The sequence below is a fragment of the Manacus vitellinus genome, unplaced genomic scaffold (assembly GCF_001715985.3).
Source record: "Manacus vitellinus isolate BGI_N305 unplaced genomic scaffold, ASM171598v3 scaffold_29_pilon, whole genome shotgun sequence".
Classification (NCBI taxonomy): domain Eukaryota; kingdom Metazoa; phylum Chordata; class Aves; order Passeriformes; family Pipridae; genus Manacus; species Manacus vitellinus.
Genome location: NW_021940207.1, coordinates 3143176 through 3156321, shown reverse-complemented (window position 1 = coordinate 3156321; position 13146 = coordinate 3143176). Strand labels below are relative to the sequence as shown.

General features: G+C 41.3%; 1 protein-coding gene across 2 annotated transcripts in view; it reads left to right on the top strand.

Annotated features, from left to right (window-relative positions):
• The window catches only part of DIS3L2 (DIS3 like 3'-5' exoribonuclease 2), a 179123-nt gene that overhangs the window by 49707 nt on the left and 116270 nt on the right, over window positions 1–13146 (top strand). For both annotated transcript variants that reach the window (XM_029960788.1, XM_018075032.1), the window contains one exon: window positions 4642–4876. In XM_029960788.1, coding sequence (XP_029816648.1) covers window positions 4642–4876 — 235 coding nt within the window. The remainder of the gene's footprint in view (window positions 1–4641; window positions 4877–13146) is intronic.

The window sequence follows — 13146 nt, the reverse complement described above, 5'->3', positions numbered from 1 at the left end:
TTTTCCTGAAGAAAGGCGTTTTACCTTGGTTTGAAACCTCAGAATGTAGGCCTGGGCTAACACCTTGTTTCCCTTCTTGCTGTTCCCATATTCAGCCCTCCCTGTTTAATGTGAGCTCCTTGCCCACTATGAATCTGTCTTCAGCTTCCACTCCTGGTGAATCAACTGCACCTTTTTGTAGCAGCCTGAGGAGCCTCTTTGTGCATCATCTGCCTCCCCCAGTGAAGAGAGTTACCATTAATGGCTTGTCACTTCTAAAATCTTTTGGGCAAGTTACATATTTTGGGTCTGATTACTCATTAGGAGACATTTTACTGGGTTTTGATTGACTTACAGAGAAGAGGTGTTGTGCTATGTGATTTCTGTTCTTCCTCAGCATCCTTATGAAAATACTCTTTTTATTACCAGCATTTTGAATGAGATGAAGTATTTAATTTTTATTGAATTTGTGTCCAAAACAGGTGTAGTGAAGATGATCCTGCCTCCTTACCTGTCAGATGCTTTCAGTGAAGGAGGTTGCTTTGCACAAGGTTCCATTGAAAATAATGACCCTAAGTGGAAAGTTTTTAGCAGTTTTGAGCCATGCAAGGTGTATTCATCCAACTGTGTATAGTCCAGCAGTCATCCATGTCTCATCTTCAGATCTGTGAGGATTCATGGATTGCTTGTAAGGATCAGAGATGAATAAGAAAGAAAAGCAAACCTATCAATGTCAGCCTTAAACGCTTTGGGGGCTTGGTGCATTTATTGGAAAGCATTTGGGGGTCATTAGCTCAAAGATTATTGAAAATCACTGATCTGGTTCAGCAGTTTGAGAGTACAGGCTAATGTCGGAGTTGTTAGCTCTTGCCACTGAGGAGGCAGCAGCAAAACCCCCACACCTGATCTGAGAGTAAACAGGCTGGGCCTTTGTCCTTGTATGAATGTGAGGCTTAGGTGGAAAGTCTGTGAAAAACTTGGATCTAACAGGACAGATATAAGGTTGGTTTTGGCAGAGAAAGCTATTTCTCCTGCAGCTCAGGAGGTAACCCTTGTGCTTCCCGATGCACAGGTTCCCAGTGCAGTTTTCTGTTGGAACAAGTTCCTCCTGAGTAAGGGCAATTCATTTGATGGCTACTTCAAGAGTGGGCTGGATGCTCTGCTATCCAGATTGTACTTATCCATGCCAGGATGTTCTTGCCCACTAGCTGTTTTTTATTATATTTATGGTTGAAAAGGGATTTTCGTTTAAAGATCTTGTGTTCAATCAGCTATGACTTTACAAACCAAACCAGTCACTGTGGGGCAGAAACTCGATGCTTGTTCAGTGATAGATGTTTGTTTAAAGTTGGAAGAAAACTTATTCAGCCATTATCTTAAGGATCAGACATTCAAATAAGCAATTGACTTTCATCAAAATGCTTATTAAAACTTTTTTTAAATTATTATTAAAGAGCATTTAAAAATAAAACCATAAGGTTGACATGTGACTTCCCAGGTCAGGAGGTCAAGGTCCTTTAAGGGGCTTTAATGATGCATCCTGGGATGTTTGCATGTCAGTGGGGCCATACATTTCATGCATATGCAGCAAGGGGGAATCCCATTTTCTGGGTCCATGCAGAGTCAGCTGCATTGGCAGGGAATGGGACTCTCAACTGCACATATTTCTATGTGATGGACTGAGCCAGTTGTGTATTTGCTTTATTCTGTGTCTCTGGTCAGTACTGACACATTCTAGCTGTGTGCATTACATCATGTACAAGCTGTAGTAGCATCAAAAGAAATAGGAGGATGCAATATCATCAGATTCTGGTTTCTGAGATGCTACATGTAAGAAATGCTTATTCTGCCATGGTTGGATTTGCTGCTGCTCATAGACAGACGGATCCTGCTCTTTGGAATCTTTGTGATGAGCTCATGTTGGCCAGCACCTCTGATCATCTTAAATGGAGTAATTGTATTCACTGAGCTCCCGGTTTTGTAAAGTCTTATGTAGCTTTCCAGTCTTGTGATGTACAGCTTTCCTAAAATTTTGGTGTGACATGAGAAATCTTGGGTGAAATACCCTGCTTTGTTATGTATGAAGTCAGCCTAAATGATCTGTCTTGGCCTTAAAAAGAAAACAAATCCTATTGCCCATGCTTGCCAGAATCTGGACATTTTGCTGCTCTACTCTGCATGGAGGTCATGATTTTGTAGACTCTGGAAAACTTTACTTAAAAATCCATTTGCAAATCCTAAGGGAAATGTGTGGCTGGGGGCTTAGGTAGTCACAGCTGGAGCATCGCGCTGCTGGTGACAGCGATGTGTGTCCTCTAGCTTGGGGGAAGCACAGCAATTTTAGCATATAGCATTTAAAATGAAATCTGTGTCTGCTGCCTTCTTTAATGCCACATAAACTCTTCAAGCATAACCTTTCCAGGGGTACATCTTTAGGGAAGCATTTCCTATCATTAAGATATATTTGATGTTGTTTTCTGCTTTATATATAGAAAGCTTATTAATTTTGCATCCGAAACACTTCTCACACTCTCCAAAGAATGACTTGGAGAGAAAAAAAAACCACAGGCAAAGCCTGAAGGGATTGAAGAAAATGAACTCTGCTGCAGTTGCACACTTGCACACATCTGGTGCAACTGAAATTTAAGAGCTGAATACATCCACATCTGACCATGGTAGGGTCCAGACATTACTGTTGACACTGGTTTTCTTTTTGGATAGATACACTGGCAGAGTCACTAGCGTGTGGAGCCTTGTCAGCTCTCTAATCTAATAGACTGTTCTTGCCCAGACCATTGTGTGTCAGTATTTTATGTACCAAATGTAGCCAGCTTTAATAATCGGACATTTTCCCACCTTCTGCCAAACTTTCCCCTTTTTGTCACAATTTAATGTTTGAGTCAAAATCTGCTATGGTAACAAATTATATACATGTTAAAAAATGAAAATAAAGATGGAAAGCAGAATCACAAAAGGTAACAAGAGTTCAAAGGAATGTCATCTGAGTTTTTATTTTTAAAGACTTGAATTCAACCCCATTTTAAAATTGATTTTATTTCTATTTTGTATTGTGAAAAGCTTACAAAGAAATGGATACAGCTTGAAAGCATGGTTGTAGCTCTGAATATGTAAAGCTCTGAAAGTGTTCCCTATACAGGTCTGATTTGATCTATTTTATTTTTAGTTACTAAACAATAATTTGTGGATCTTTTTGAAATGTATTTTTCTTGCTTGGAATGGTTGCCTTCAGCTAAGACCGCTGTTGAGACTATTTATGTTATTTCTAGCGTCTATATAGATCAGATAAAGTATGTTACCAGAAAGTTGTTTTTCTTGTTTTATTGCATTTTCTAAAGGGCCTTTCATTGCCTTGCTGGTGACATGAGTTGCTGCTGTCATGTACTGGGTTGAGGAGCAGTGATGCTGAGGAGCAGGGACCTTGGAGGAGCATCCTTGGGAAATTACCTGCCTGGCAAACACCAGCACCAGTTGGAGGGGAGCTCAGTGACCAGGAGGGCATTGGAATGGAGTCATCCAGTTTCTTTGTGATTTTGATGTTTAGTAGATTATTTCTTATTCTGTGCTGATTTGCATCTTGCTCTGAAGTATCGCAGCTTGAGTGAAACTTAAACATTTTTGTAACTAAAACCTGGATCTATGTTCCCTGGCCAGGTGGCTCTTTGCAATTCGGTGTTGGTTGAATGAAGGATGCTAATAAAGGCCTAGGGTTGATACCCAAGGTATTAACCATTTTGGTCATTATATCCTGAGATGGAGCAGTCACATGCAATGAGGGATGCCATCCAGGTCTGCTGTCTGCTTTAATGGGACATTGGCTCTTCATGATTTTGCCTGATGTGATTACATGTGTGGTCTCTCCTTCCCTTGTGCCATTGCTGCACTAAAGTGGGGCCAAATTTGTAACAAGAGTCATAGTTACTTATCTGAATTATCAGTTAGTTAATAGTTAATTAATTTGTACTTTATTTGAGTTCATTCCTCTTGGTAATTTAATTGGGAGATTTGTATAAGTAGCGACAATAATTGAGTGCCTTTAACAAAAAGACCATGGCCTGAAATAAATGTAAAGCTTGGTGCCTTACCAAGCTGCCACAGTCCAGTTCCCCTGCAGGTCACAGGGCACCGTGTTCTCTGGTCTGTGCTTTTTCAGTCTGTTCCTGATTGTGTGTTGGGGAGCTTTCCTGGAGATGTGCTTTGACACGATCCCAGAATTCACTGGGAACTGCTTGAGTTTTGGGAAGTCCCAGGATGATTAGTGTTTCTTGGTGAACAATGGTCTAAGGAACTCATTGAATTGTAGTGTATCCTCCTCCCTGCCTGTGCTCACTCAGAACTTCTGCAGAGCTGATTAGAGGCTTGGCAGGAACTGTATGGTTATGCTCTAGATACGCTTTGGATACATTATTGTCACAGTTGAGGTATTGCAAAAGCCATGCCGTTCCCATCTTTATCCTGGTGAGGTACCTCTTTTGATTGTGCAATATCTGTGGCTAATTACATGGCAATTGCAGTGTGCCACCAGCCACCCACAATTCACTGTCAGCTCCTCGGGGATGCAGATGAAAAAGGAAAGATAATGTTTTCTTTCTTCAGTCCAGTGATTTAGCTTGCCTCTGTATTTTTAATCCCCTACTCCTTCAGGTAATAAAGCCAGATGGTAGTGACAAAGAAACAGAAGTCACACATGAATCAGATGTCCCTGAGGATATGTTGGGGACTTGCATTCCTCAAGAGGCAGCGAAAGGCGATGCTAAAAGTCCGGATGTCATTATAGAAGCGCAATTTGATGATAATGATGCAGAGCATGGACAAGACCACTTGCAGGATATGTTGTCTGATGACATTAAGAAACTTTCCCCGGATACCAGTGAAAAGGGTGAGTAGATCAGATTGCTGATTTAAGCCTTTATTTGAGCAAACTGTTGAAGTATTACTTGGTTGCCTTGCTTTGCTGTGAGATATAAAATGCAGGCATAAAAGCTTAATGCCTTATCACTTCTGTCCCTTTCTGCGAAACTGCCTTCGTAGTTTTGAGTGGATATTAATGACTGGGTTTTATGTAGATTTGATTGGTACAAAGCAAATCTGTGAAACAGAAGTCACACCTTTAGATTTGCAATTTTCAAGGCTGTCTGGGGGCTGCTGGTTGCTGTTTAAGTCAAGATGGTGCTGTAGCAGTTTCCTTCATTGCAGCTTGGCTGGCCAATCTATGTGTCTCAGTTTGGGGATAAGAATATATTTCCTTGGGGGCAGTTAGGTTTGTTGCTGTTTTCAAACAGTTGAGTTATGAGCAACTTAAAGATTTGGTCCATTTAAAAAGAAAATTGCACTAAAACCTAAAGCCAATTATGCGATCTGTTTTGAAGGCAAACCTATTTTATTCTGAATCTGAATTCCATCCAAGCCATCAAGTGTTGCTTAGGGCAAAATAAAATAGGCTCCCCTGTCCCAAACTATGCTTATGCTGCTCTTTGCATGTCCTTTCTAGTACTAAATCCCTTCCTGAAGAACTGTGTGTTGAAAGGATTCTGACAATTGGCACATTTAACATGTGCCTTCAGCTGCTCATGAAAAATTTGCCAGGGCAGATATTCTGGTGTGTTCCTGTTGCATGCCCCAGTTGTCCAGAAAAAATGGCAGCAACTCAGGACATAAGTAGATGTTGGAGTCTGACAAATCTTGGTGGTGGCTGTAAAGCTGTCCTATTTAATACCTTGTGTTTTCCTGAGAGTTTTCTTTTGAAGATGCACAAACCCCTGCCTGTACTGTTGGTAGAGTTCCATTTTTCACACCCATCTGTTAATAAGGCTGGAAATAACATTTGAATGCAAGTGTTGTAGTTTTTATGACAAAACATTGGTTTCAGCTCATGAATGGAGCTGCCACCTCACCAGTTTGTGATGCTCTTTCCTTCTGGGTACCTCCACTGTCTTTGAGTTCCTGCCAAGGTATGTGAAGCAACTCACATCTCGTTCTGTTCCTTTCCAGCACAGGGCTCGAGTTGGGAGTTACTCACCTTCTCTGCGGATGTTTTACACAAGTGGTTATTAACCCCCTCTCTTTTGCAGTTTTGGACACCTTTGAGCCACTTTGACTCAACAATTTTGAATCTCCAGAAATGCTCCTGAGTCACCTGTCGTGTCTATTGCAGCCTTGTTGCTTCTGATAGCAATGACAAATTAAACTTCAGAGAAGTACATTCTAGTTTGATACCAGCATCTAAAACAAATACAGGCTTGAGCCAGTATTTTACTTCAGCTGTGTGACTGTGCTTTAGTGTAAAGACTTGACGAGAGTTACTCCTTGAGTTCCTCGAGATGCTCTGGAGTGACCTATGCTGAGGTTATCAAGTCATCTCTCAAAATCTGTGCCATCTGAGTGGATTTTGCCATTTGATTCTGTCTTTGGAGAATGTTTGTAGGACAAATGTGAGATCAGCTTATTGTCTGTACAGCTGAAATCCAACTTACTTTTCCACTGCTGTTGCCTAACCCAGCTGTTTTCTTTTGTCTTCAAGGCCTTTCTGTGTTCATCCTTAACAAGTCTTGTTGCTGGTGTGGATGTGCCAGTTGGATTTCTGCTGAGTTTGTATTTTACTATCACCTCTTTTAATACTTGCTTCAGCTTCTTTGGCCATATAACCCATATGGAGTTTTCCCTAGTTTCTTCTTTCTCTGCTTTTTAATGCCCTCCTTTTTTTATACATATAAAGTTTACGATGCTGCTTTTTCTGAAGGTGTTTTTGAGTAGCTGATGATTGCTTTGGCTTGTTTCCTGTCCTTCATGCAATTTCTCATATCATCAGTTATCCAGATTTTAAGTCTTGCCTGGAAAACAGCTATAGTTATTCTAGCATCACTGATAACTGTCATGAAAAAAGAAAAAATCTTGCCAAACACAGCCTTCACAGGTGTGGCTCAAAATGCTTTTTTAAAAGGACCAAACATACACTTTTTCAAGGCAGAACTTAACCTTAGAGGGCAGTATCTGCTGGACTTCCTAAGGCCGTCCACTGGAACGTGGTGCCAGCATCAGGAGGCAGAGAGCCTTGCAGAGTTGGACTGTGGTGAGTGGAGGTGCCCTTCCCTGTGTAACGTGGGCCTCTCCTGGGAAAGCTGCTTGGCTGGTGCTGCCTGTTGAACTTTCCTTTCCAGCTAACCAGCCTTTTATGTTACATCCTTTCTGCTGGAAACAACTACTGCAGCAAAACAGAAAGGTGGATGGGAGCTGGGATCCCATGAGGGGTTTTCTTCCTGACCCACCAAACCCAGTGCTTTACTTGCTTTCCCTTTGCAGGGTTTGTCACATAACCCCATTGCATGGCCTTATGCACAGGAGGGAGCAGGAGGAATTTTCCATGGCCAGCGCAACTCGCAAATGAACACTTGTGATGGGCTTGCTTCCTTTTTTGGAAGGTTTTTTTTTGAAGGTTTCAAGCTGGACCAAATTGCCATCAAGAATATTATATTAAGTGAAATAAAATCAGGGAACAGTTTATTATGTTCCCATGAGCACTTTATGTATATATTTGCATACATATATGTGTGTATATGTGTACGTATGTTTAAAAGGACCCATATATATATAAGACCTGCCCAAAATTAAAACTAAACCAGAAATCCACCAGATTTCTGGAGGTGAAAAATATTGGTAACTACTGAAATAGAATCAAAAGTAAATTTTGCTTATTCTGGGCAAAAACCCCAGAACTGTGTTGAGATGGTTTTCAAATCTTTGTGCATGAACACAAGCTCTGCAAATTGCTGCTCTCAATTGCAAGATGCCTTTTGTCCTTTCTGACGTAGAATTGTGCAATTTCTCTGCTGGCTCATTTATTCTGCTGCTGATGGTCAGAATGAACCATGAAGAATAAAAGTAGATGTGCCATTCGAATAAGAGCACTCTGGGTCATGCTGGGAGTGCAGCCTGTTTTGATGTCTTTTCTACTCTGGCCTATGTCCCATCCCTGGTCGTGGCTCTGTTCCTCTTCAGGGCACAGTCACCCCTCCATCTCTAGTTACATGCTGGAGCAAAGAATTTTGGGATTGGCCCTTGCTGTGAGAAGCTCTGAAGCATGAAACATTGTGTACACTGATTATGGCCCAGATTTGAGGGACTGAATTTCCCTGAAGTCATTGTACGTTGGACTTCCTGTGCCTCCTTGGGGCTTAGGGTAAACTGGTAGAAATTGTTATTATGCACAAGTATGCAGGCTGAGACTCAGATGTTGGATCTGTCTTCACTAAGTGCTGCTGTTATGAGAGCTGTGCTTCCTGCCCTTCTCTTCCTAAGACCCCAGAAAAAATGGGATAAGCAAGAGAGAAGTCCACAGGAGGGAAGAGACCTTCACATTCAGCCTAATTCTCAGCCCATGTACTTTCTGAAAGTTCTTGTGCTCATAAAAGTGCATCAGTCTTGCTTTGCTCAAGGATATTTAAATAGAAGTTCATAACTGGTGTCACTCTGCCAGAAGTAGTTCTGGTCAAACGAGTTTGCTCCGCTTTTCTGGACTCTCCTTGCAAAGACGTTGGGTTAAAGATTATCCTCAGAAAAGTCTCTGGTGTAGGAAGTGACGAGCCACTTTATTCCCCATCACACTGTTCTAGACAAGGAGCAATATTGTCCTGTTCCAAAGTTAAATTGTCTGAATGTTAAGCTTTGATCGCAAAGCTTAAAATTTCTTTCCTCTTGCATTTTCAGCTCTATTTCCAAGTGTAAATGTCTTTACATGCTGAATAAACTTTCTCTCTGTATTTTTTCCTTACGAAGACAGTAAGAACGAGCACCCTGAAGAAAGTTTCTCAGCTCCCTTAGTGGTGTCCTTCAAACCCTCTCTGGTGTTTCTGTGTCTTGTTGAAATGCAGGCAGGGAACAAGGCAGTAGCATCCTGACACGACTCTGAACACTGGTGTATACACAGAAAAAATTAATACTCTGTAGTGCTTGGTACTGACATGCAAGTCCTCTGTGTTTTACCCTGAGACCCCAACTTATTCTCTGTCACTGCTATCCACAGAAGTCATCCACCAGTTCACATGACCTTTGCTAGGCCTATAATTCTTTTCCTTAATCCTCATTCACATTGACTACTGCAACAGAGGTCATGTAACTTTTATCTTATCACTTAGTACTGAGCTAGAATACATTATTTCTGTGACTTTTCACTGCAGTAGAAGGATTTTCTTTATCCTCTATTTCGATATGTAATAAAAATTAAAACCTCTCTGTATCCTCTCAACCTGGGAAAAGTGCAAAATGTTCTGTACAGAATGCTTTACGATGCTGTATCCCTACACAGACTTGTGTGTCATGAGTTTCATACAAATGTGAGCTGTCTCTTGTTAAATATTGGAATTAGATGACTCTGATAAAGCAACATCAGCAATTGAACAGTAGCAGCTACTTCCACTAGTGAGAAGGGTAGCTACACTCATAAAAGTGCCTCAGCCCTTTTTAGCACAAAGATATTCAAATAAAAGTTTGTAAAACTGTGTCACTATGCCAAAAGCTATCCTTGTCAAACTAGTTTGCTTGGCTTTTTTCAGCTCTTCTCATGGGAGATCTTACTATACCAGATACACAGAATATCCTGCTTCCCACGGGGTGGAAGTCATCAAGCTGGTGGACTGGCTGCCCTGGCAGCGATCAGATAGTTGTGTTTGTTCAGGATTTCCACTTACACCTACCCTTGTACAAATCAGAGTTTGGATATGTGAATGTCCAAAGCTTACTCACTGCCTTGACGTAACGAAATTTGAATAGAAATAGCTCATTTGTAGGCAGAGTAAACTCATATGAACTGAATAACTGATGGATAATGAGTAGAGTCAACAGAATCTGGGCTGGAGCTGCTGCAGAACTTGCAACTGTCTCCCTGTCTGTTCAGCATTTCCCAGGTGGATACTGGTCAATCTTTTTTCAAGTCAAATGTGACTGTCAGTCTCTAGTAGCCTGCTAAGGTCAGAAGTGATAAGATAAAATTGCTTGGTGTCCACACTGCTGCTGACTGGAGGCTGTATTTTGAGTATTTCAGGTTTGCTTGGCTCAACAGAGGTGGAGGCATTTGGTAACTTCACTATGGTTGAGCTAGGGTTGTGTAATAATGCATCAAGCCATTCTTTTCTCAAGATGATGCTGTAGAGTCAGTGCTTAGAAAGGTTTTTGGATCTCTCTAGCTAAGGAGAAAAATGTATTTATAGTATATATTTTAGTCTCTGTTTTGCACTTCTGCACCTTCTCACGTAATTTCATGTCCTCTTTTGTGTCCTCTCTCTTCTTTTAAGCTTGACAAGGTGCCTACCTGCCTTTTGTGCCTTCCTCTGGTGCCTGGAGTCCTTCTGCAGTTAGCAGTGTCTCCTACTGGCACAGGCAGAGTTCAGAGAGTTACTACTATTCCTCTCCTTGGCCAGCTCAGGTAGGGAAAGGATGACAAAAATCTGGACCACGTGCTCATCCTCTGCTCTGCTCAGGTTCCCCCTTCTTTCAGTTTAGCTACCATGAAGTCTCTGGCAAATTCAGAGTCCACCAACATCACTGGCCACTGGAAGGAACAAGTGTTCTTCTCCCTCCTTTTCAGAGGCTCCTGTTCACTCTGAGTGCTTTTAAGAAGTCCTCACTATTCTTTCCTAGCCTGCAGCTTTCTGGAGATGGATCGTCTCCACTGCATAGCTCTGAACATTTCTAGGCCACAGCGGAGTGAAAGCTCACCAGGAAATCTTCTCAGTTACACGGCTTTTAATAGAAATCCTTGAGGTGGAACTGTCAAAAATCGGCTCAGTTTCACTCTGCTGAAGCCTGGAAAGCCAGCAGAGGAGCTGGAGCCATTTCAGCTGCTCGAGACAGCTCTCTATTAGTTTATCCTGAGTTCATGTTTGTGGGTCTCTGGATCCAGCTCTTTTGGTTGTTGCTATAACTTTTCTTAAATGAGAGCATAGATTTCTAGCAGAATAAACAGTATAGCAACTGAAGAGATGTGTTCTACTGGTATTGAACAAATTGGACTTTACGGTTGCATTGATTAAATGCTACAGACTGAAAAAGCTCCAGTTATTCTTTTGTTGCACAGCTGAAGCCTGCAATGGAAGTTAATATTGGGAAAGTTCCTTATGCTGTTCTTCCCTAGTAAGTTATCTTGACCCCCAAATGACTTCCTAAGTATGGCAAAAAAATAAATTACTTAGGTAATTAGGTAACAGGAATTAGATTAAATTCAGCATATTAAAATATGTTCCTGAGTTCACCTATGTTTTTCCTTTGAATTACAAGTTTAGGTCAAGTAAGTGAGAGGGCACGATACTGAGAGTGAATGGTGGGTGTGGAGATAAACAGAGTACAGCCATTGTTAGCAGCAAGATTTCCAGGATGAAACAGATTAGGATTCATTCAGCTAGCATATTTTCCATGGAATAGTAATATTGGACACACAGACTTTAGGAGCAAATGCACATGCAGGAAGGAAAAATATTAAGTAAATAGGCAAAATACTCAATGGAATTGTTTTTGTAACATTTTAATTTTGGTTGCCATTAATGTAATAAAACTGTATTTATGTAGACTGCAACTCTACCTGTTTTTTTGTAGGTTTAATTCTGTTGCAGTAAAACTTCCAACCCCTATGTTGACTGGCAGCTTCTCAAGGACATGTGAGGGCCAGGAGCCCTGAGTACCCATGCTGTGATTGTAGTAATGTTATGTGGCTACTGAGACAGCTGTGATTGGATCTGCTAGGGGTAGATGGCAGCTTCCCAAAATTATCTTGATCTTTGTTGTGGATCAGGCTTGGAGGATTCTAAGGAAAAGTGACACTCTTGTCTCATCATTCTGCCATCTCCTCCATCCCTCCTTGTGGAGGTGGCTAAATATAAGTAAATAATTACACGCTTGGCTGCCTCGCGTGTCTAAGGAAGCCAGCTGTACTCACCTCTTCACGTTGCCTTTGCTCAGTGGTACTGCAGATCCTTGTCTGTGCTGTACACATCTGTTATAATGCCTTTTCTCTCCCTCTTTGAGGGCCTCCTCTCTCTCACTTGTGCATCTTTAAAAATCTTGATACTAATCATCTGAGTCTCCTGGTCCTCGTCTTCAGTGTGCCTTTGGGCAGGCAGGTGTGTGAGCTCAGGTGTTAAGACATGAACAGCTGTGGCAGGGTGATTTTGCTTAAATGAGTATTCAAAAATAAACATCTCTAAGGAGGTTAGTTCATTAGACACACAACTCTGGGATGAGACAGCTCAGGAGTACTGATGGTTTGGAGCTGCTTTGCTTCTTACCTGCAGAGCTCTCTTCCATTGCACACGGGAGCTGTTAGGCTGATTTTGGACAGGCTGCATGTGTTAAATTCCAAAGCTTAACAGTCTCATCACAGTGAAATACCTCCATCTTTCCTCCATCACAGATGGAAAGCTCAGTGTCTGGAGATATAAATACTCACAGAGTACTGCTTCTTGCGTGACGGTTTCCTAAGTGAGCCTTCTTATAGCCTGTTTAAAATAGATTCCAGTTTTGGATAGTATCTGGTACCAAGTGAAATGGCACTTTGCTTCCTCCCCACCTTTTGGTAGGTTTGTGTTCTGGAGGAAAAAACTGTTCTGTGCCAATAAATATCAGCTGCAGAATGTGAAGAGGCCTTGTACTTTCTTCTAAACAGCAACATGTTTCCTTCTCATTGTCCCTAAAAATGAAGATTGTAGCAGAATAGTGCAACCTGGGCAAATCAGGGCATGCATGTGAATATCACCTTTTAGTTGAAGGGAGTTTTAATTTCCTAATGTCTCTTGTGTACTGATGTAGACAGAATTCCAAAAACACATCCTTTTTGAGTATGCCATGCAGTCCTGGAGATATTTATAATAAATTGGTCTGTTTTACACCACTTATGTATTTGGTGCTAAGACATAATATGCTGAAAACTGCTTCATGAAGCAGATATCAGAGAACCTGTTGTTGCTTCATTAGTAAGTAGTAGACTTTGCCATTGAAAGGTTTACAGCTGTGCTGGTATCTGAGCACTGAGCTGAAGAACAGTATTTTCTTTTTGAAAAGCTTCATATCAATAATGCCTTCTGATGGGATTCTTAAATACTCCTATGTAGAGTAACCCAACTTCTCAAGTACATATTTTTTTCTAGCTGAAGTAGCAAACATTGA